Source organism: Sarcophilus harrisii, chromosome 4 (assembly GCF_902635505.1).
Source record: "Sarcophilus harrisii chromosome 4, mSarHar1.11, whole genome shotgun sequence".
Lineage (NCBI taxonomy): Eukaryota > Metazoa > Chordata > Mammalia > Dasyuromorphia > Dasyuridae > Sarcophilus > Sarcophilus harrisii.
The window spans coordinates 297390786-297414521 of NC_045429.1; the positions used below are offsets into that span (position 1 = coordinate 297390786).

The window sequence follows — 23736 nt, forward strand, 5'->3', positions numbered from 1 at the left end:
CACCTTTAGAGAGCTCATAGAAGCAAGAAATATTTAAGAACTCATTGGAGTTCACACGTTTGGGAAATTTCAGGGTTTAGTAACATATATCCGAATTCACACCTCCCATGAAGCTCTTAGGGCCAGAGAGCATGCTGGGGGATATCCCACAAGCCCATTCTCTCAGAGGAACAGTTAACCTTTGGGATATCATATATATAGAGGTAGCTCTTAGAGTTTCAGAGAGTTTTTACTTGGGAACATTCCCAGGGGTCAGCGAGGATCACTCTGGGAGGAAGCCCACAAGCCCTCTCTTGGAGGCAAGAGAGATTCATTGTATCTTCTACCTTGGTGCTTACTGGAAGCTGAAGAAAAAAGAGGCAGAAGCAAAGGACAAAGCTGCAATATCTCTTGGAACCAAGCAGAGAGACAGGCCTCTGGACACAATAAAAGATCTGAACTTTTATCAGCTGGGTGCAATTTTGGGTGATTATTTACTTGTAACTGAAACTAAAGCTGCCTCCAGAAAACCTCCCCAGGAAACTCTCTCTCCCAGAAAGAACTCATATTTTAAAGAAGAAAAACACCCACATTTATTATATTTGCTCACCCAATCTAAAAGCATTTAACATTTTTCCAGTTGGTTGGATCAGACTTAATTTGTGTGGAAAGTGTTTTGTAGTTTTCCTCATAAAGTTTCTGATTTTCCCTTGGTAGATAGATTCCTAAATATTTTATACAATCAGTAGTTACTTTAAATGCAATTTCTCTTTGTAACTCTTACTGTTGGATTTTGTTAGTGATATATAAGAATGCTGATGACTTATGTGGGTTTATTTTATATCCAGCAACTTTGCTAAAGTTGTGGATTATTTCTAATAACTTTTTAGTAGAATCTCTGGGATTCTCTGAGTATACCATCATATCATCAGTAAAGAGTGATAATTTGGTTTCCTCAGTGCCTATTCTTATTCCTTTAATCTCTTTCTCAACTCTTATTTCCAAAGCTAGCATTTCTAATACAATATTAAATAGTAACAGTGATAGTGGGCAACCTTGTTTCACTCCTGATCTTATTGGGAATGGCTGCAGTTTGTCCCCATTACATATGATGCTTACTGCTGATTTTAAATAGATGCTACTGATTATTTTTAAGAAAAAGTCCATTTATTCCTGTACTTTCAAGTGTTTTTAATAGGAATGGATGTTGTATTTTATCAAATGCTTTTTCTGCATCTATTGAGATGGTCATATGGTTTTTGTTATTAATATGGCCAATTATACTGATAGTTTTCCTAATATTGAACCAGCCCTGCATTCCTGGTATAAATACTACTTCATCATGGTGTATCATCCTGGGGATGATTTTCTGTGGTCTTTTTGCTAATATTTTATTTAAGATTTTAGCATCAATATTCATTAGGGAGAATGGTCTATAATTTTCTTTCTCTGTTTTCAACCTACCTGGTTTAGGTATCAGTACCATGTCTGTGTCATAAAAGGAATTTGGTAGGACTCCTTCATTCCCTATTTTTTCAAATAGTTTATAAAGCATGGGGACTAATTGTTCTTTGAATGTTTGGTAGAATTCACATGTAAATCCATCTGGTCCTGGGGATTTTTTTTTAGGGAGTTGATTAATAGTTTGTTCTATTTCTTTTTCTGAAATGGGACTATTTAAGCAATTTACTTCCTCCTCTGTTCTGGGAAGCCTATATTTTTGGAGGTAGTCATCCATTTTGCTTAGGTTATCAAATTTATTGGCATAAAGTTGGGCAAAGTAACCCCTTATTATTTCTTTAATTTCCTCTTCATTGGTGGAAAGTTCTCCCTTTTCATTTTTAAGACTACTAATTTGATTTTCCTCTCTCCTTTTTCTAATCAGATTTACCAAAGGTTTATCAATTTTATTGGTTTTTTCGTAAAACCAACTCTTAGTTTTATTAGTTCAATAGTTTTTTTACTTTCAATATTATTAATTTCTCCTTTTAATTTTAGAATTTCAAGTTTAGAAATTGATTGGGGGGTTTTAATTTGGTCTTTTTCTAGCTTTTTAAGTTGCAAGCCCAATTCATTGATCTTCTTTTTCTCTATTTTATTCAAGTAACCCTCTAAGGATATAAAATTTCCCCTTATTACTGCTTTGGCTGCATCCCACAGATTTTGGTATGATGTCTCACAGTTGTCATTATCTTGAGTGAAATTATTAATTGTGTCTATATTTTGCTGTTTCACCCAATCATTCTTTCAGATGAGATTATTTAGTTTCCAATTACTTTTTGGTCTATTTACACCTAACTTTTTGTTGAATATAGTTTTTATAGCATTGTGATCTGAAAAGAAAGGAATTACTATTTCTGCCTTCCTGCATTTAATTTTGTGTAGGTTCCACAAACTGCTGAGAAGAAAGTATACTCCTTCCTGTCACCATTCAGTTTTCTCCAGAGTTCTATCATACCTAATTTTTCTAATATTCTATTTACCTCTTTAATTTCTTTCTTATTTGTTTTGTGATTTATTTAAATCTGAGAGTGCAAGATTGAGATTTCCCTCTATTATTGTTTTGCTGTCTATTTTATCTCACAACTCTCTTAAACTTCTCCTTTAGGAAGTTAGATGCTATACCACTTGGGGCCTATATGTTTAATACTGATATTGCTTCATTGTCTATAGTACCTTTTAGCAAGATATCGTTTCCTTCCTTATCTCTTTTAATTAGATCAATTTTTGCTTTTGCTTGATCTGAGATAAGGATGGCTACCCCTGATTTTTTGACTTCACCTGAAGCATAACAGATTCTGCTCCAGCCTTTTACCTTTACTCTCTGTATGTATCTCTCTGTTTTAAATGTGTTTCTTGTAAACAACATATTGTAGGGTTCTGGCCTTTGATCCAGTCTGCTATCCACCTCAGCTTTATGGGAGAGTTCATCCCATTCACATTTACCGTTAAAATTACTAATTATTTATTCCCTGCCATCCTAATATCCACAGATTATGCTTTTCTTTTTCTTGCCCTCCTTCCCCCCTTCCCTAGTATTAAACTTATTGGTCCCACTTGTGTCACCCAGCTCTCCCTCTTTAGTATCCTTCCCTCCTCCCTTTGAATTCCTTTCCCTTTCTTGTACCCTTCCCTTATTACTCTTTTTCCTTTTCCCTTTTCCTTTCCCACTTTTAAATGAGGCGAGAGAAGATTCTGTGTAAAACAAATATGTCAATTATTTCCTATTTCAGCCAACTCTGATAAGAGTAAGATTCACACAATGTTCATCCCCCTCTCTAAGTTCCCTCAGATATAGTAGGTTTCCTTTGCCTCATCGTCACATGTAGTTTCCCTCTTTTTGTCTCCCCTTTTCCCTTTTTCTGACACTATCCCCTTTCTATTTCTACTTCCCTTTTTTATGTAATATCAGTAAAATCAAATTATATATGTGGTTTTTATGTATTTCCACAACAGAAATACAGTTCTCAAGAGTTCCTTTGACCTTTTTCTACTTCTCTTGAGTCCTATTGTTGGAGATCAAATTTTTTGTTTAAGTCTCGTTTTTTCCTTAGAAACAGATGGAATTCCTCTGTTTCATTAAATATCCATCTTCTTCCATGGAAAAAAATGCTCAGCTTAGCTGAGTAGTTTATTCTTGGCTGCATTCCAAGTTCTTTTGCCTTTCGGAATAACAAATCCCAGGCCCTTCAATCCTTTAATGTTGAGGCAGCCAGATCTTGCATGACCTTTATTGTGGCACCTAGGTATTTGAACTGTTTTTTCCTGGCTCCTTGTAAAATTTTTTCTTTAGTCTGAAAATTCTGAAGTTTGGCCACAATATTCCTAGGAGTCTTTATTCTAGGGTCTTTTTCAGGAGGTGTTCGATGGATTCTTTCAACACCTATTTTACCTTCCCATTCTATTACTTCTGGGCAGTTCTCATTGAAGATTTCTTCTAAAATAGTATCTAAGCTCTTTTTTTCTTCATAATTTTGGCGTAGTCTGATGATCCTCGGTTATCTCTCCTAGATCTATTTTCCAGGTCTGTTGTTTTTCCAAGTAAATATTTGATATTTTTTTCCAATCTTTCATTTTTTTGGTTTTGCTTGACTGATTCTTCCTGTCTCAATGAATCAGTCATTTCTATTTGTTCAGTTCTGATTTTTAGTGAGTTATTTTCTTCATTAGCTTTTTTTGCTTCTTTTTGTATATGTCCAATTGAGTTTTTAAATGATTGTTTTGCTCTATGGAATTTTTTTCCATTTTACTAATTTTTTTTTAGTGAGTTATTTTCTTTTTCCAATTCACAAATTATTTTTTCCTGCACTTCTTGGGAGTTTTTTACCTTTTCCAATTCACATTTCAGGAAGTTGTTTTCTTTTTCCACTTTATCACTTTATTTAGTGAGTTATATGTCTTTTCTGTACTCTTCTTGCATAGCTTCTATTTCCTTTCCCCATTTTTCTTCTAGTTCTCTTTTAAGGTTTTTAATAGTCTCTTCTAGGAGACCCTTTTGTATTGGGGACCAACAATTGTCTGGAGATTGTCTGCTATTAGTCTCTTCAGGGTTGAAAAGCTGTTCTCTTTCTGAGTAGAAACTATCAATCATCCTTTTGATTTTTTTACTCATTTTGTTAAAGCCTGTAGTGTCTGCCTTCAAGGCCAGGAGGTTACCAGCTTCCTCTGTAGAGCAGGGAAAGATGTATGGATGGGTAGCTGTCCTGTCAGCTGGCTGCAAAAAGCAGTGAGGTACTGGAGTGCTCTGGGAAAGAGTTCCCCACCCAGAAGTAACTCAGGTCTGCAGGGCAGAGCTGGGAAAGTGCGCTGCAAAGAACCCCAGCTGTGTGAGATAATGACTGCCCTAGGGGCTAGATGCTGAGCAGAGAGAGTTTCACTACCCCAAGCCAAATCCTGCCCTGGGGCTGTGGGTACTAGCAGTTGAGAAGTGAATGGATTTGCAGGGACTGGAAGTGTCTCTGCCCTGGGAACCACAGTCCTGCTGGGGAAGTTCTACTGCCCCAGGCCGAGCCCCAAACTGTGCTTATTAGAGGCTGCCCAGGCTGTGCCCCCTGGCCGAGCAGGATTGTAACTGCCCCCCCAAAAGCCCGGAACTGTAGGATGTGGCTGCAGGGTTGTGTTTCAGTCTGCCTGAGTCACTTCTGAATTTGAGTAGTTACAGCCAGATCTTGTTAGGTTCTGGCATTTTTTAGAGTACCCTCTGTTTTAGGCTTTAATTTCTCTGCCAGTTTACTGCTTTTTAATCAAGGCAGAGTAGTTAGCCTATAGCAGAGTTGTTTCTATAACTTCTCTTGCCACAGAGATCACTCCCGTCTCTGGTCTGCTCAGGGCGCTAGTCTCTTGCTGCCTATGCTAGTCTGTTCCTGGCTCCTCAGGACAAACCTTTCCTGATGATCTTCCAGATTGACTTCAGCTGGTAAATTGTAGTGTATCTCCTCTTCATAAATTTAAGCAGTGAAGAGCTATTTTTGAGTCTGAATTAAATAATTGGTTATGAGGGGAATGAGAGGAGCTTAGAAAGTCGTGTGTGCCTTCTCCGCCATCTTCGCTCCGCCCTGGTAGTTCTTCTCAATTCTGATTTTTAATGAATTGTTTACTTCATTTACTTTTTTATTTCTTTTTTTAAATTTTCTTTTATTTTCTTTTTATAATTTTCCAATTGAGTTTTTAAATGAGTTGTTTTGTTCTATGGATTTTTTTCTCCATTTTGCCAATTTTATTTTCTTTTTACAATTCATTAATTCTATTTTTCAGGGAGTTGATTTCTTTTTCCACTCTATATTTTAATGATTTACATGTCTTATCCTGATTTTCTTAAAAAGCTTTCCTTTGGTTTCCCCATTTTTTTTCTTAGAGCCTTTTTAATATCTTCTAAGAGCCTTTTTAATATCTTTTATGAGAGCCTTGTGTGGTGAGGACCAGATCATATCTATCTTTGGGTTTTTATATAGACACAAACTGGTTTTAGTCTCCTCTGGGTTTGAAATCTGCTCTCTTCCAGTACAGAAGCTGCCTATAGTTAGAGCCTGCTTTCTCTTTTTACTCATTTTAACAACAACAACGTCTGATATTTCTTGGGCAGCAAAATGACTATATGGAAATGTATACATATATTTTATTTAACGTATACTTTAGCATATTTAACATGTATGGGTCTGCCTGCCATCTAGGGGAGGGGATGGGGGAAGGAGGGGAAAAGTTGAAAAAGAGAGTTTTGCAAGGGTCAGTGCTGAAAAATTACCCATACATATATCTCGTAAATAAAAAGCTAGAATAAAAAATAAAATAAAATTAAAAGCTTTAATTAAAAAAAAGAAGAAAATCACTAGCCCTTTAAAACATTACAAAAATAGAGAAGAAAATTAAATTTAAAAATAAATTTATGTTACACAATTTCAATGGGGCCCTCAAATACTACTGGGCAATCACTATATAGCTCTTTTGTCAACTTCTGCCACCATCTCCTCCTTCATCCCTGATCCCATTCCATCTTAACTCCTCTAACAGATTGCCCTCTCAGTCACTCTCACACTTTCATTTATTTTAAATCTCTCCCTATTTACTAGCTCATTCCTTCCTACCTACAAATATTCCCATGTCTTCCTTAATGTGAACTAATATAATGAAAAAAGACCAACAAAATAAACTCACTTGCTCCTCCTACTCCTGCTAACTACTGTCCTATATCTCTTCCATTCTTTCTAGCTAAACTCCTCACAGTGGTTATCTACAGCAGTACCTTCTGCTTTCTCTTCTCAGTCTCTTCTTAACTCTTTATAATCCAGCTTCCAATTTTATCATCCACTGAAACTGCTCTCTCAAAAATTTCCAATTATCTTTTCATTGCTAAGTCAAATGGCCTTTCCTCAGTCCTCATTCTGTTTTCTCTCCCTGAAGCCACTGATACTATTGATCACTCTACCTTCTTTGTTACTCTCTTCTCTACAGGTTTTCAAGAGATCATTTTCTTCTTATTTTCTTCCTACTGGTATCTTCTTATTTGATGGATTTTCCTCAGACTATGGCTTCTAAACATAGGTATACCTCAGTTCTGTCCTGGACCCTTTCCCCTTCTTCTTCATTTTATAGAGGAAAAAAATCAAGGCCAGGAAGCTTTGTGGCTTTTCCAACATCACAAAAGTTGTAAGTAAGAGAGTAAGTAGAATTCAAACACAGTTCCTCTGATTACAAATTCAATATCCTTTATATTCTATCTTAATAGAATTGTGTAACTTGAGAGAAAAATGATATTTTTGTTATTCAAAGTCATCAAAATTTTGAATTTAATGTTATCTGTTAATCATACTTGGAAGTAATATAATCATAATAATTATCTTAAATAGTATGTCCTGAAAGTACTCAGCAGGGACATTCCCAGAAACCCAGCATGTCTTAACAATAAGGAAGACAAGACTGAAGTGAGTGGGAGGAATAACTTAAATACTGTATCAACAGTCAGTATGAGAGATCAAAAACCACAAGCTAAATACTTGATTAAATTTAGGGTTCAAACATAGAGATCACTCTCCAATTAATAGGACCTTAGAACATAAATGAAGGAAGAAGGGTATGAATTCAGAAGCCAATATCACCAATTTCTACTATACCTTTGTTTTATAGAAAACCTATTATCTAATGATTTACCTTATGAAAAAGATAATTGGTAGCCAAACCTCATAAGAGAGGATATAGTTATCTTTCAATCTGTTGCTGAGAAGGTAGTGAAGAGTTGTACTGAATGAGTGACTGCAGAGGAAGTAAAGAGCAAGGCCGAATAAAGGAGAAAAAATGAAAGGGATAAAAGGGACAGAGGTAGAACAGAGGAGTCATGATTCACAGACAGAGAGTAACCACAAGTTAAGCCAGGACAAGAAGAGAAGCCAAACAGAAAAGGGATGAGAAAGGGATGTGAAAAAAAGTATATCTGAACAAGGAAAGAAATAAAAAATCTAGAAGTTGAAAGAGGATAGATGGGAATATAGGCACCATAATGAAAAGGGGGGAGTATTAAATAAAATCCAAAGGAGTCAGAAGTGAAAACTCAAAGTTGATCAGACAAGAGAGAAGGATTAAAAGAGGTGAAAGTATGGATGACAAGCATAAAGTATGGGTGGTACACAATAGGAACAGATGGAGATAGGATGGATAAGGCAAGGAATAAACAGAAAGATGGAAGAATACACAGTGATAACGAGATAGACAAGTAGAGAGAAGAAGAAAAGAGAAATGTAAACACCAAGTGTTCCCTGGGAATTCAAAACACTTTCACTAATACTGCTACTAGTGATAATAATGAATCACCCCAAAAGTCTGTGGGCCATAAGCATTTTCACCTGCATGAAAATGTGCACTGCCTCCATATACTACATTTTCCTTTTGCCAAAATAGCTTCTGAAAATGAATATCTATTGTCTACCAAGCACTGTACTAAGTGATTTACAAATATCCCATTTGATGCAACAACCATGGTAGGAGGTGCTATTATTACCTCCATTTTACAGTTGAAGAAACTGAGGCAAAAAGAGATTAAGTGATTTACATGGGATTACACAGCTAGTAAATGTTTGAGGCTGGATTTTACCTCAGAGTCTTCCCAACTTCAGAGCTGTTGTACCTGCTAAGTTCTCTTAGGTTTTTAGAGACATTAGTATCACCCACCTGTTGAATGAAAAGATTATTCATCTCCTGCAGCAGCACAATGATCTGCGCTGAATGGCAGTAGTATTTGGATGTGGCCCAAATCAAGCAGATTATGTGAAGCAGAGGTCCCACTAGTGGCTTCACTTCATTGAATTCCATATTCTCTATGTTTTCCACATAGTGTTGTAGGGGCTTTAAGTGTGTGTAGATATCCTGAGCCTCTCTCAGAGCTAGAAGGAGAGTCAGAAACGTAGTCATCCTTCTCTATTGAGGACACATGTATATACTTGAGCTCTATGCAATACTATCCAGAATCTAAAAGTGATGATTTGAGATACTACCACTAAATAATTATGTGATCTTGATTAAGTAACTTTGATGCCTCAGAGAATTCATCCATAAAATAAGAAGGTTGGAGAGATGATCTCTAAAGTCTCTTCTAGATAAAAAATCCTATGATTCTAGGTTCGATCTTCAGAGATAAGAGCCACCATTTATGATTTCTCCTGGTATAGATGATGTAGGAGATTATCCATTTCAAATCCATTCCAAATAGAGAAGGAAATTATATAGTCAGACTGAGGTATAGAAATACTTTGAATACTCCAGATAGCAGATGGTAAAGAATAAACAAAGATAGATGCTTTAATTTGTCTAAGTTGAGGTCAGGATCATAGAATCATTTGAAAAATATCTTACGGGTCAACTAGTTCAACATCTTCATTTTGAAGATGAAACTGAAGCTCTTAGAAAAAAATTACTTTCCAGCAGTCTTTTCACTGAACAATGCTTGTTATTTGAACTCACCATTAAATCAGCTATTTGTATCAGACTATTGTGAAATTTATTGCTGAAACTCACCTGCTAATACATCCCTGAACATGGCTTTGAAGACTGGAAAGTAGCTGCTCTGAAGTCTGTTTAGAAGTGTAGCCATGCCCCTCACTTTTATGGCTCTCAGCTGATTATAAATATACTCTAGATCATCACACCTAAAACACCACAATGGAGAGGAAATTTCAAAGTTGAACACCAAAAAAATTAGTGAGACGTGTATTACTTATATTGATTTAGATGCAGATGATACAAAAGTGTCTCTTACTAGACCTATATCAATGCCTACCCTGCCACCCCTCCCCCCCCAAATAAAGATTTATTCTTGGAACCAAGGGTATCATTGGTTCACAGGACCTCGACAAAATCTTGAATAATGAACTTGATGTTAAGGTGCCAATTCGAAGAAGTTAATTATACACACCTGAGAGACTGCTCTAAAGATACTAATAGGATGAAAAAGAGAGAGGAATGAGAAAGTTGAAGAAAAAGCAGAATTTATGATTTTTAAGTAATAACTTTGTGCTGGAACTTACCCCACTGAGTTCTATTGTCTGTTCAATTGTCTGTTCATATCATTTGACCATTTATCAACTGGATGATGGCTTGAATTCTTATAAATTTAAGTCAATTCTCTATATATTTTAGAAATGAGGTTTTTATCAGAACCTTTGAATGAAAAACTGTTTTCCCAGTTTACTGCTTCCCTTCTAATCTTGTCTGCATTATTTTTGTTTGTACAAAACTTTTTAACTTAATAGAATCAAAATTATCTATTTTGTGATCAATAATGATCTCTAGTTCTTTGGTCATAAAATCCTTCCTCCTCTACAGATCTGCTGTTCTATTGGATTGCATTCAGGTCACAGTAGCCAACACTGTTGTAGATTCCCCCTGTAGATTCTCCATGGCATGGAGCCCCCACCACACAGGTCTGTGCTGCCTGCACTGGCATCTGTATTCAGCCTGTTTATGCTTGCCCCATCTTCCTCAGGGCCCAACTGAAACAGACCTTTTCTGGTGACCCTCAAAATTATCTTCTGCTGGTAATTTGTCTCCAATATTTGTGGGTTCTGCCAGTCTAGAACTCATTCAGAGGCTGGATTTGGTAATTAGTGTGAGGGTCATGGGAGAAGGTCAGAAAGAAAAATGTGTTCTCACCACCATCGTGGCTCCACCCCCGTGATTTTTTTTTCTTTAAGTGCAGACCCATGCCATTCCTCCACTCAACCAACTTTAGTTACTCATTATTGACTTGAGGATAAAATTGAAATTGTTTGCTATTTATAGTCTTTTACCACCCAGCCAAATCCATCGCTGAACATTATTACCCTCTCACTCCTTCTACAATCTAACCAAACTGACCTTCTCTGTAATATTCACAGATCTCTCATCTCCATATCTTTGTGCTGGTCACCCCCCCCCTCCCCCACCCACCCCCCCACACTCTTAGAGTGCAGTTTCTTCTCACTTTCATCTCAAAAAACGCATTCTTCCTTCAAGAAGGAAATTAAAATAAGCAACTACATGACACCTTTCCTGATGCCCCCCAAATTTAATACACTCCCCACCACAGAATGAAATAATTTTTTGAATTTATTTTTTATTTATTCTCTTTATATGTATTCTGTATTTATTTATATTATTTGTTATCTTCCTTACTAGACTATGAGCTCCATTTGAGTAAGACTGTTTTATTGATTTTATTTGTGTCACCAGAGTCTAGCACAGTGCTAGATACTTGTTGATTGACTGATAGATTTATGATCATATAAAATTAATGACATCTACATTTCATAGAATAGAGAAGAAGAGCTTAGGATCACATTTGCATCAGGGCAAAAATGTTAAAAAGAAGTTCTCATCTATACATATAATGGAATTAATTTTGTAGAACATGCAATATGATACCAAGTAGGTAATAATGTCTCTTGGAGAAAGAAGTATATTTTCATTTTAGTGTTTTAAAGGACTTGAACCCTGGGAAGCACATGTAATCTTCATACATGTGCATAAATCAATAGAAACATACTAAAGATATAACTTGTCCATGCTGGATGATGATGAAAAGAAGATCAATGCAAGGCTTGCTAAACTGCCTCAATGGATAATTCTATCCATATCTCCATATGCATGTCTTCCACATTTACCTTCTCTTCCAGAACTCCACTTCTACTTTGGGGGTAGGATTTTCTCCCTGAAGGAGTGGCTCTGAAGATTCCTTCTTTAATACCATTTGAATCTGGTGACTCCATTTGATCACTGTGGACTCAATGGTGTAGACAATTGATTTATCTATGGGATCCAAGCTGTAAATAGCAAAAAATAAAAAATAAAAATAAAAAATTCCTGGAAAATCTGAAGAATGATACACATTTGTTGGAGTGTATTTAATTTCAGAATTAAAGATTTATTTTTCAACTCTCATAGAGGACAAGGTGAGGCATTAAGGGAAAGGAATATAATAAATCCATATGTTCTCTGTCCACTTTGCTCTTACAAGTGACTTTGCTTACACATTGTAAGTACTTAATATTTGCTAAATTTGAAAAATATTTTATTAAATACCTACAGTTCAATATACTGTGCTAAGCATTAGAAATAAAAAGACAAAAACAAAACCTAGAGATTGCATTCTATTGGAGAAAACAATATGTGTACAAATAGGAAATAATTTCAAGAGGGAAAATACTAACTGAGAGAATAAGGAAAGGACTCATAGGAAGTACTATCTTACTATTCTTTGAGGGAGCTAGGATTTGTATAAAATAGAGGCAAGGAAGAAATGTATTTCATACATGAATAACTATTTGTATGGAGGCTAGAAATAGAATATTAAATAGATGGGGAAAGAGTAGCTGGCCAATATAACTTTTTTTTTCTGCCAATATCAATAAAAAGAGTCAGAAAAATCCATGGACATAAAATATGTTGTTCTAACCAGGGGTATACACTAGAAAGCATTCCAGTACTCTGTAAGTAAAAGAAGACTGAGATGTGTGCTTGAGCAAGAAGAGATACCACAAGGAGCCTGAGTTTGTTCAGGGACAGGAACAGGTGCTAATAGGTAGCTTAATTATTCAGTTCCATAGTATAGATCCAGGGCCAGTATAGACCCAAGGAGATCTATGACTCAGAGTATTTTTTCAGGATAAGGAGCAGTCCTGAGGCCTAGGCTTTGTTCTGAGTCAGTAAGAGATTCAGAAACTAAGATTCAGTTATTTGGCTTTCTCTCCTGCCAATGACCTACTTGGTCTGTAGTCAAAAGGCTAATCTTGTCCAGGTACATAACTCACTATAGTACTTTCCAAATCTGAAATTCTGAAATACAATGTTTGTTGTATAAATGATACAGAAAGATTAGGAGAAACTTAATGGCCTATTTGAGAAACTGAGAATTTCATGGCCATGCTATGAAAATTATAAGAAATAGCAAAGAGAATGGGGAAAACAATTTCACCTGTTCCCCACCGTCTCCTTAAATAAGTTGGTATAAATTATAGTAGGACTGGTGAGGAAGACCCAGGAGAGTCCTTATATTGAAGAGTGTAAGTGATTCTGAAGTTCTACATACAGCTTTACAACTAATGCACGCTTACTCATTCTATGATTTCTCTTTTGCTTCCTTTTGATACCCTGTTCATTTCACTAAAACTTCCTTCTGTAATTCTGTGCAATACCAATTATGAGCCAAGAAAATAATAAAATCTCTAAGTAAATAAAATAACATTATATATAATAAAATTCCTGAATACAACGACTGGGCTTTTGATGTCATGAGATTTTTTTATACTTATTTCATACAGCTGCCCTATACATATTTTACTCTTTAGGCAAATTGGTCAATGTTTTCCTCAGACTATATACTTTGATCTTTTCCTACTTCCATAAATTTCCTTAAACAACCCAGTATCTACAATGTCTACCTTTCCACTCCTCATTTATTGATGAATCTCTTAAATGCCAAATCTGATAATCTTTTCATTTCTTCTTTTTCTGAAACGATCAGGAAAAAGAATGGAATAAGCATTTATTAAGCACCTATCATATGCCAAGGAAGATACTAAGCACTTTATAATTATTACCTTATTTGATAAGTATTATACTTTACATTGTTGACTATCTTTTCTTACTGAATACTCTTTCCTCTCTGGACTTGTGCTGCATTGTTTCATCCTGGTTTTCTGCTTACCTGCTCTTTCTCAGGCTTCTTTGCTGATTCATCATCCATATCATGTTTCCTGATTATATTTCCCAAGAATTTTTCACTGGCCCCTTACTTCTTTCTATATATTCTCTCTCAGTTAATCAGCTACTATAATTTGATTACTATCTCTGAACCCAATGACTCCCAGATCATTATACCCAGTTTCTCCCTTGGGTTCTAAATGCCCTTTATCAATTGATTACTGAATATTTTAAATCAGATATCCCAGAGTTATCTAAAGACAACATGTACTAGAGAAAGCATTTTTTTTTTGCTCCAAAGTCAACTGTTAGGCCTGGAGAGACTTAAATGAACTGATGTTAAGTGAAATGAGCAGAACTAGAAGATCATTGTACATGGCAACAACAATATTGTACGATGATCAATTCTGATGGAAATAACCCTTTTCAGCAATGATATGATTCAGGCCAATTCCAATGATCTTTTGATGAAGGGAACCATTTACACCCAGACAGAGGGCTGTGGAAACTGAGTGTGGATCACAACATAACATTTTCACTCTTTTGTTGCTTGCTTGAATTTTATTTTTTTCCCATTTTTTTTCTTTTTTGATTTGATTTTCCTTATGCAGCAAGATAATTTTGTAAATATGTATACACATGTTGGATTTAATATATATTTTTACCATGTTTAACATATATTGAATTACTTGCCATCTAGAGGAGGAGGTGGGAGGAAAGAGGGAAAATTGGAACATAAGGTTTTGCAAGGGTCAATGTTGAAAAATTATCCATGCATATTTTGAAAATAAAAGGCTTTAATAAGAAAACGAAGTCATCTTTTTATTTTGTCAAAAACATCAACATTCTTCCAATCTCCCAGATTTATGATATTGGGGACATCCTTCACTTCTCATTCTTCCTCACCCTACATATCTGATCTTCTGACAAATCTTGCTATTTCTCTTTCCACATTTCTCACGTACAAACCATTTGCTCCACACATATAATTACCACATTTGTTCAGGCCCTCTTCACCTTTTCCATAGGTCATTATAGCAATCTCATAATTGATCATCCTGCCTCAAGTATTTCTCCATTCCAATCCATCTAACACATAGCTGCAAAAGTGACTGATTCTCAGATCTACTTCTTCTGCCCAAACCTCTCTCCTAACTTCCAGATTTGTATCTTCAACTGCCTATTAGATAACTCAAACTGTATGTCCCATAAATAATTTAAATTCAATATATTCAAAAGTTACTATCTTCCCCTTAAAGCTTCTTCCCTTCAGTTTTTTTCAAGGGTACCACCATCCTCCTAAATCATCTAGGGTCCCAAAATTTTATTTCATCCTAAACTTCTCACTCTCTCTCATGTTCCATTCTATTGCTAAGTTCTTCCAGTTTCACATTAATAACAAGTCTTGATTATGTCTCCTTTTCTCCTCTTACATTGCTTCTATCCTGCTGCCACATCACCTCACACCTGAACTATTGCAAGAATCTTCTCACTCCAGTCCATCCCCCAATTTCAGACTGATCTTCAAGTCTAACTATGTAATAACCATATTCAATCAATTCCAGTGACTCCCTATCACCTCTAAGATCAACTATAAAAATCTTCTTGATACTCAAAATTCATCACAACCTGTCTTCCATACCTTTCCAGTCTTCTTACACTTTACAACCCATTGTGTACTTCTTGATTCAGGGACACAGTGTTATTCCATGCTGTTTCCCCCCAAAAAAACTACTTGTTTTTTTTTTCTGGCTCATTACCTTGCCTAAAATGTTTTTTTTGTTTTCTTTCAAATCCTAGCTAAAATTCCACCTCCTGAAGGAAGCCTTCCTTGATTGCTCTTATTTCTGGAGCTTTTCCTTTGTTGGTTATTTTTAGTTTATCCTCTACAAATCATATTTATTCATAATTTTTTATGTTGTCTCACTCATATCATGAATTATCTGAGAACTGAAACTATCTTTTCCCTCTCTTTGCATTCCCGATTCTTAGTCCAATGCCTGGAACATGGTAAGTGCTTAGTAAATGCTTATTAAGTGAGTGACTCTGGCATGTGCTTAAAATTTCTATCAAATTGAATGATGTGATATCTACTGCTATCCAATCATATATTTTATACTCCCATTATACAAACTTTCTGGTAAAATTTTAAGGGAATAATCAACATGTGTTTGGGTTTTGTGTTTGTGTGTACTTTAATTCTTTCCAAAACACAGATATTCAGATGCAAAAAGATTCACTTAAAATTGAACTGCAACCTGCTCTATAGTAATGGTGAAGGCAAGAAGATTTAATCAAAGAGATGTGTATATAAACACATAGACACATATATCTTCAAATATGTGGATGCCTCTTGAAAGAAAGATGTATTCCTTGAAACTCTAGAGGCACGAATAAAGGCCAATGACTTGAATTAAAAGGGAGGTTATGTTTCATTTCCCAGTAAGCAGAAATTTCCAGAAATTAGAGCTACGCAACAATGTGATGGGATGCATGAGGAAATAATGATCTTGAGCCAAGCAAAAGTTTATGTAATTCCCTGCCAAGAATGCTATAGAAGGAATTCCTGAGTCAGATAGAGATAGGTAAAATTATATTAGATGATCTCTAAGATTACTTCCTTTCAATCCTAAGATTTTATTAAAGATCTAAAGAACATCCTGAATGAAACCAACGTCAGTATCTACTATATCTCAGATGCCAAAATTAACACATTGTACATACCCTTTCTCACTTTCATAATCCACAAATTTCATGTTTTCTGAACCTACTGGAAGAGGCAGCAATGTTTTCCCTGTCACTTGCCCCAGGAAGACAATAAGAACACTCTGTAGGTTGTGGGTGTGTCGTCTGATGTCTTTATATACAGCATTTGGCCACTCTTGATGATTCTTCTCATTGGTCAAGAGAGGCATCACTACCTATAGTAGGCACAGAACAAATAAGGCAGTTATATTAAGTCTGGAAAACAAAGAATACAAAGTTCTATACACAAAGCCAAGTTTTAATTCTCATTCTAATTCTTTAATTCTCAGCTTTAATTCATTCTATGACCTTATCTCAAAATAAGAAAAACTGGTAAAAGAGGTAAAATATAAAAAGAGGTAAAAGAGGTAAAGGATAAAGGGAGAAGAGAGAGAAAGGAAGGGAATAAATCTGTTGCGATGCCATTTTAATAGTTCAGGCCTATACATAAGTATGTACCTTACTTATACAAGTAATGATATGGTTTTAGAGGACAAGGAACAAATTGCAGAGTAATGTTCTAACTAATTGGACAGAGCTTGTTATTTATTGTTTGTACTTTCTTCTTGAAGAGAACCATGACATCAGGGAGGTGATGCCCTGACATGAAAGTGAATTGAATTTAAATGAAGGAGGGCTGTGCAAAGTCACCTGCTTCACTTTCTCTTCCTGAGTCATCTCAGTCCAGGCAAGATACAGATTAAGATGACTGGAGATGGCCCTGGATGAAGTAGGAGACCCTTTTAAGCTAACATTTCAACTGGTCTCATTTTGACTGGGGCCAAACCCAGTAATTAAGGCTAGGTAGCAACTGAAGCAAAGAATCTCCTCATCTTTCACCTAGTCAAAAAAAAAAATATATATATATATATATATACATCTAAATAAATAAATGAATGAATCTGGGAAGGGAAGACCCTCAGTGTTTCTGGCCAAAGCAGAAATGACTACAATATACATTCAATCTGAGTCAATCAGGACCCGATACTGACCAAATGGGGCTTGACCTAGGACCTACTGGTGGCCAATTAGAATCAGATTTGGTTTAAGGCCTGGTACGTAAGAAAGAAATGTAGTCAATAAAGCCCAAGATTGTTGAGAGGGTTTAGAGGTGCAAAAGAGAAAAATGTTTTCAAAAGCATCTGGTACAATATGTGGACAGGGGGAAGGAAAGAAGGAAGGAAGGAAGAAAAAAAGAAGAAAGGAAGGAAGAAAGGAAGGAGGGAAGGAGAAATGGAGGGAAGGAAAGAAGAGAGAAGGAAAAAGGAAGGAAGGGAGGGAGGGAGGAAAAAGAGAGGGAAGGAAGGAGAGTGGAGGAAAGGAAGGGAAGAAGAGAAAGAGTCTTCAAGTTGACCAATTCCAGTTTGTGGGCCAGCTTTACTCACAAAGATTGTTGTTTGTCCTTCATTATTGAAGAAGAACATAACCTTCAGGGAGGTGATGCCATGACATGCAAGTGAACTGCATTTAAGTGAGGGAGAACTGTGCAAGATCATCTGCCTCATTTTCACCTCCTGAGCCAATTTTGTCTAGTAGCAAGCCATTTCTACCAACTGGACTATAAAGACATGCACATGATTACCATGGTAGCAGAGTGAGATAGATGGAAGGTGAGGACAAAATCTTGGGAGAGTTTTCTACTAGAAGACAAATTGTGAGCACTTGAATTCCAGCATAACTAGTGGGTCTAGGCCAGGCCAATCCATTGTAATGGGAAAACCTGCAGCATAGTCTGCCCAGCACAGTCAGTTAGAGGCCTAAAAAAATTGTTTGGGATAATCTCCCTTGTGTTCTAGGAGCAGAGTTCAACTCTTAAAAATGAGTAAAAAATCAACAAGAGCTCTGACCAAAGAAAGCTACGATAGTGACAGAATATAAACCTGGAAGAGGATAGCAATAGCAAAATGCTTACATGTGAAGCCTCAAAAGACAATATGAACTAATCTCAAGCTTAAAAGTCCCTCTTTGAAGAGCCCCAAAAGAATCTTAAGAGAGAGATAGAAGACAATGGGGAAAAGAAATAAGGACTATATGGAGAATTATGAAAGTTTTGGTAGAGAAAGCCAACAGTTTGGAAAAGGAAGTGCAAAAATAGACTGAAGAAAATAACTCCTTAAAAAATAAAATTGACAAAGTAGGAAAAAATAATCTCAAGAAAATAATTGCTTAAAAATATAATTGCTGAAATGGGAAAAAAGCCACTGAATAAAACAACTCCTTTAAAAATACAACTGGTTAAATGTAAAAGGAGGTTTAAAAAAGTTAACAAAAAATAATTCACTAAAAATCAAAATTGCAGAAATGGAAGGGAATGACTCCATGAGACATCAAGAATCAATCAAGCAAAATCAAAAAATAAATAAATAAATAGAAGAAAATTTAAAATACCTCATTGGAGAAACAACCAACCTGGGAATAGATTCAGGAAAGATAATCTAAGAATTTTGCATTTATCATGGAAAGTAATGATAAAAAAAAAAAAAAAAAAAAAAAAGGCCTGAAAAACATCTGTTAAAAATCATCCAGGAAAATTGCCCCGATATTCTAGAACCAGAGGGTAAAGTAAAAATTGAAAGAATTCACCAATTGCCTCCTCAAAAATGAAAACTCCAAGGAATACTGTAGCTAAATTCTAGAATTATCAGATCAAGGAGGAAATAATGTAAGCAGCCAGAAAAAAACAAAAACAAAAACAAAAACAATTCAAATGTCAAGAAGCCACAATCAACATTACTGGGGACTAGCAGTTCCACTTTTAAGGACCAGAGGGTCTGTAATATGATATTCTGGAAGAATTAACTACCAGTAAAATTAAGCATTATCTTTCATGAAAAAATGGATATTTAGTGAAATAGGGGACTTTCAATCAAACCAGAGCTGAACAGAAAATTTCATCTTCAAATACAAACTTGCAAAGAGAAGCATAAAAAAGTAAATAGGGAAGAAGGGGAAAAAAAAACTATTGTCTTTAAAGGTTAAAATGTTTACATTCCTTCATGAGAAGATGACAGTTGGCTCCTAAGAATTATGTCTTTGTCAGGACTGTTAGAAGGAGTATAAAATTTATCAAAAAGAGGGAGGTCATCTGCATCCAGAAAAAAGACTATGGGGGACTGAATGTGAAAAACAACATAGTATTTTCACCTTTTTTGTTGCTTGCTTGCTTTTTTGTTTTCTTTTTCATTTTCCCCTTTTTGATCTGATTTTTCTTGTGCTACATGATGAATGTGGAAATATATATATATATATATATTTTTTAACATGTTTAACATATATTGGATTACTGTTTAGGGAAAGGGAGTGGGGGGAAGGAAAAGAGAAAAAATTGGAACACAAAATTTTACAAATGTGAATGTTAAAAACTATCTTTGTATAAATTTTGAAAATAAAAAGCTATTATTGAAAAAAAGGAGTGTACATAGACAGAGCGTGTAAGCATAATTTGATGATACAAAAAATTAGGGATAGAAAAAGGATTATATTGGGAGAAGAGGAAAAGAGAGGTAAAAAGGGGTAAATAATGTTACATGAAAAGGCACAAAAGACCTGTTACAGTAGCAGGAAAGAAGAGAGGGGGATAAGCATTGTTTGAACATTAATCTCATTGGATTTCACTCAAAGAAGAATAATTTACATACTTGGTTTGGTGTAGAAATTTGTTTCCTTCTAAAGGGAAGTAGGAAAAGAAAAAGGAAACAAAAGGGGGAAGCTAACAGAAGGGAAGGCAGAAGTACAAGGGGGAGGAGATAAGAAAGGGGGAACTGATAAAAGGGAGGGCAGATTAAGGGAGGTGATGATCTTCTGATCTGACTAACAAAACACTGGTGAAGAGAAAAAGGGTGAAAGGTGAGATAAAAGTATAAACAGGAGAAAATAGGATGGCAGGAAATAAAGAATTAGTAATCTTAACTGTGAATGTGAATGAGATGACCTCTCCATAAAGTGGAAGCAGATAGAAGAGTGGATTAAAAGCCAGAATCCTACAATATGTGTTTATGAGAAATACATGAAAAGCAGAAGATATATAGAGAGTAAAGGTAAAAGACTGGAGCAGAATATATTATGCTTCAACTGAAATTATAACCAAGCAAATGCAAAAATATATCTAATTCAAAGAGATAAGGAAAGAAATTACATCTTCTTAAAATATATATGCACCATAAACATATATGCACCAAATAGTATAGTATCCAAATTCTTAAAGCAGTAATTAAATGAGTTGCAAGAAGAAACTGACAGCAAAATTATAGGGGGGGGGGGAATCTTAACATTCCTTTCAGAACTAAGTAGATCTAAATACAAAATAAACAAGAAAGAAGTTAAAGAAGGGAATAGAATTTTAGATAAGTTAAATATGATAGACCTTTGGAGAAAATTGAATGGGGATAGAAAGGAATATACTTTTTTCCCCAATGTACATGGCACCTACTTAAAAACTGACCATGCATTAGAACATAAAATAGATAAGACAGAAATTTAAATTACTGTAGATATGGGGAAGCTGGAAGGCACTGACCCTGAAGTTAGGAGGACTTGAGCTCAAATATGGTATCAGATACTTAACACTTACTAGCTATATGACCCTGCTTGAGTCACTTAATCTCAATTGTCTTACAAAAAAAAAAACAAAAGAATGAAAGAAAAAAAGAAAGAATATAGCTAAAGACAATGTAAAATATTGGGGAGTCTATTTGCCTAGACAAAGCCAGGAACTATATGAACACAATTACAAAACATTTTCCACACAAAAAAAGGTTGATTTGAAGAATTGGAAGTATGTAAATTGCTCATTGGTTAGGCCAAACTAATGTAATAAAAATGACAATTCTACCTAAATTAATCTACTTATTCAGTGTCATGCCAATCAAACATGCCAATAAATTGCTTTATGGGGCTAGAAAAAATAATAATAAAATTCATCTGGAAGAACAAAAAGTCAAGAATTTCAAGGGAATTAATAAAAAAAAAAAAAAGCAAAGGAAGATGGCCTAACCATAACTGACCTAAAACTATATTATAAAGTAGTGGTCATCAAAAACATTTGGTGCTGGGTAAGAAGCAGAGTAGTGGATGAGTGCAATAGGTTAGATTCACAAGACACAACAGTCAATGACTATAGTAATCTAATTTTTGAAAAGCTCAAAGATGTCAGCTTCTAGGATAAGAATTCATTATTTGACAAAAATTTCTGGGAAAATTGGAAAATAAGATGGCAGAAACTATGCATTGACCAACATGTAACATTCTAATATTTTGATAAGATCAAAACAGGTTCATGATTTAGATATAAATGGTGATACTATAAACAAATTAGTAGAGTAAGGCCTTCACATCTGTGAAAAGAGAAATTTATGACCAAAAAAGAATTAGAGTACATTATGATATGAAAAGTGTATAACGTTGATAATATTTAATTTAAAAGTTGTTGCAAAAACAAAACCAATGCAGTCAAGATTAAAAGGGAAATAGAAAACGGGGGGACATTTTTATAGCTAGTGTTTCAGATAAAGGTCTCATTTCTAAAATATATAGAGAACTGACTCAAATCTATAAGAATACAAGTCATTCCTCAATTTGTAAATAGTCAAAGAACACGAACAATTTTCAGGTGAAGAAATTAAATCTATTTCTAGTTATGTGACAAAAATCCTCTAAAATCATTACTGAGCAGAGAAATGAAAATTAAGAAAGCTCTGAGGTACCACTTCATACCTCTCAGATTGGCTAAGATGACAGGAAAAGATAATGACAAATGTTGGAGGACATGTGGATAAACTGGGACACTAATGAATTGTTGGTGGAGTTGTGAAATGATCCAACCATTCAGGAGAACAACTTAGAACTATGCCCAAAGGGCTATCAAATTGTATATACTCTTTGATCCAGCACTCTTACTACTTGATCTATATCCCCTAAGAGAGGAGAAAGTTCATACATGTGTGAAAATATTTGTAGCAGCCCTTTATATAGTGGCAAAGAATTAGATAGTGAAAGGATGCCCATCAGTTAGGGAATGGCTGAATAAATAAGTTATAGTATATTAATATAATATAATATTATTGTTCTATAAGAAATAATGAGGGGGCAGAGCCAAGATGGCAGAGAAGTCACACACAAATTTTTAAGCTTCTCTCATACTCTCATGACCAATTTTAAATTCAGTCTCAAAAATAGCACTTGACTGGTAAAACTCACAAAGATTAGAAGTACAACTTACCAGCCAAAGATAACCAGGCAGAGACTTCCAGGCAGAGACATCCAATCCCATGCGGGCTATTCCCTGATCAGCTGCTAATACCCACAGCCCCACAAGGAGCTCTGGCCTGGGGCAGTGACACTTTCACCTCTTAGTCTCTAGTCTTAAGGCAGTCGCTAAACCACTGGGCAGTTCCTTAGCTCTGCCCTTGCTAAATCACCTCCGGTTGGGAGAGGGGGAAACTTTCACTCAGAGCACTCCTATGCCTCACTGCTTACATCTCTCCCTGCTCTGCAGAGAAAGCTGGTAATACCCCTGCCTTGAAGGCACACCCTAAAGGCTTTAAAAAATGAGTAAAAACAGTAAGAGGACTATTGATAGCTTTTATACAGAAAAATAGCAGGTCTACAAAACCTAAGAGACTAATAGCAAACAGTCACCAGACAATACCCCAAAGGGGAATGTTACCTGTCCCCTTTTACATAACATTCTCATAGAAGAGACCATTAAAAGTCTCAAAAGAGAGTTAGAAGAAAAATGGGGAAAGAAAAGAGAAGCTTTGAAATATGAATTGGAAAAGGTAAAAAATTCCCAGGAAGTACAGGGAAACAGAATTTGTGAATTGAAAAAAGTAAAAAAATCTTTGGAAAGATTTGTGAATTGGAAAAGACAAAGAATTTGCAAGAAAGTAGGATCTGTGAACTGGAAAAAGAAAATAATTCAATAAAAAAAATTAGTGAAATAGAAAAAAATTCCATAGAGGAAAAACAATTCATTTAAAAACTCAATTGGACATATACAGAAAGAAGTAAAAAAAGCTAATGAAGAAAATAATTCATTAAAAATCAGAACTGAACAAATAGAAACTAATGATTCATTGAGACAGCAAGAATCAGTCAAGCAAAAGCAAAAAAAAAATGATAATTTGGAAAAAAACCATGAAATATCTACCTGGAAAAACTACAGACCTGGAAAATAGATCTAGGCAAGATAATGTGAGGATTATTGGACTTTCTGAAAATTATGATGAAAAAAAGAGCCTAGATACTATTTTACAAGAAATCATCAAAAAGAACTGTCCAGAGGTAATAGAATCAGAAGGTAAAATAGGTGTTGAAAGAATTCATCAAACACCTTCTGAAAAAGACCCTAAA

At 35.2% G+C, this 23736-nt stretch overlaps 1 protein-coding gene across 1 annotated transcript in view; it reads right to left on the reverse strand.

Annotated features, from left to right (window-relative positions):
- Positions 1-23736, reverse strand: part of DNAH9 (dynein axonemal heavy chain 9) — a 479597-nt gene that overhangs the window by 445512 nt on the left and 10349 nt on the right. Inside the window, exons 2-5 of the mRNA XM_031965533.1 lie at positions 16366-16562; positions 11604-11762; positions 9481-9611; positions 8638-8849 (exon numbers count right to left, since the gene is read on the reverse strand). Coding sequence (XP_031821393.1) covers positions 8638-8849; positions 9481-9611; positions 11604-11762; positions 16366-16562 — 699 coding nt within the window. The remainder of the gene's footprint in view (positions 1-8637; positions 8850-9480; positions 9612-11603; positions 11763-16365; positions 16563-23736) is intronic.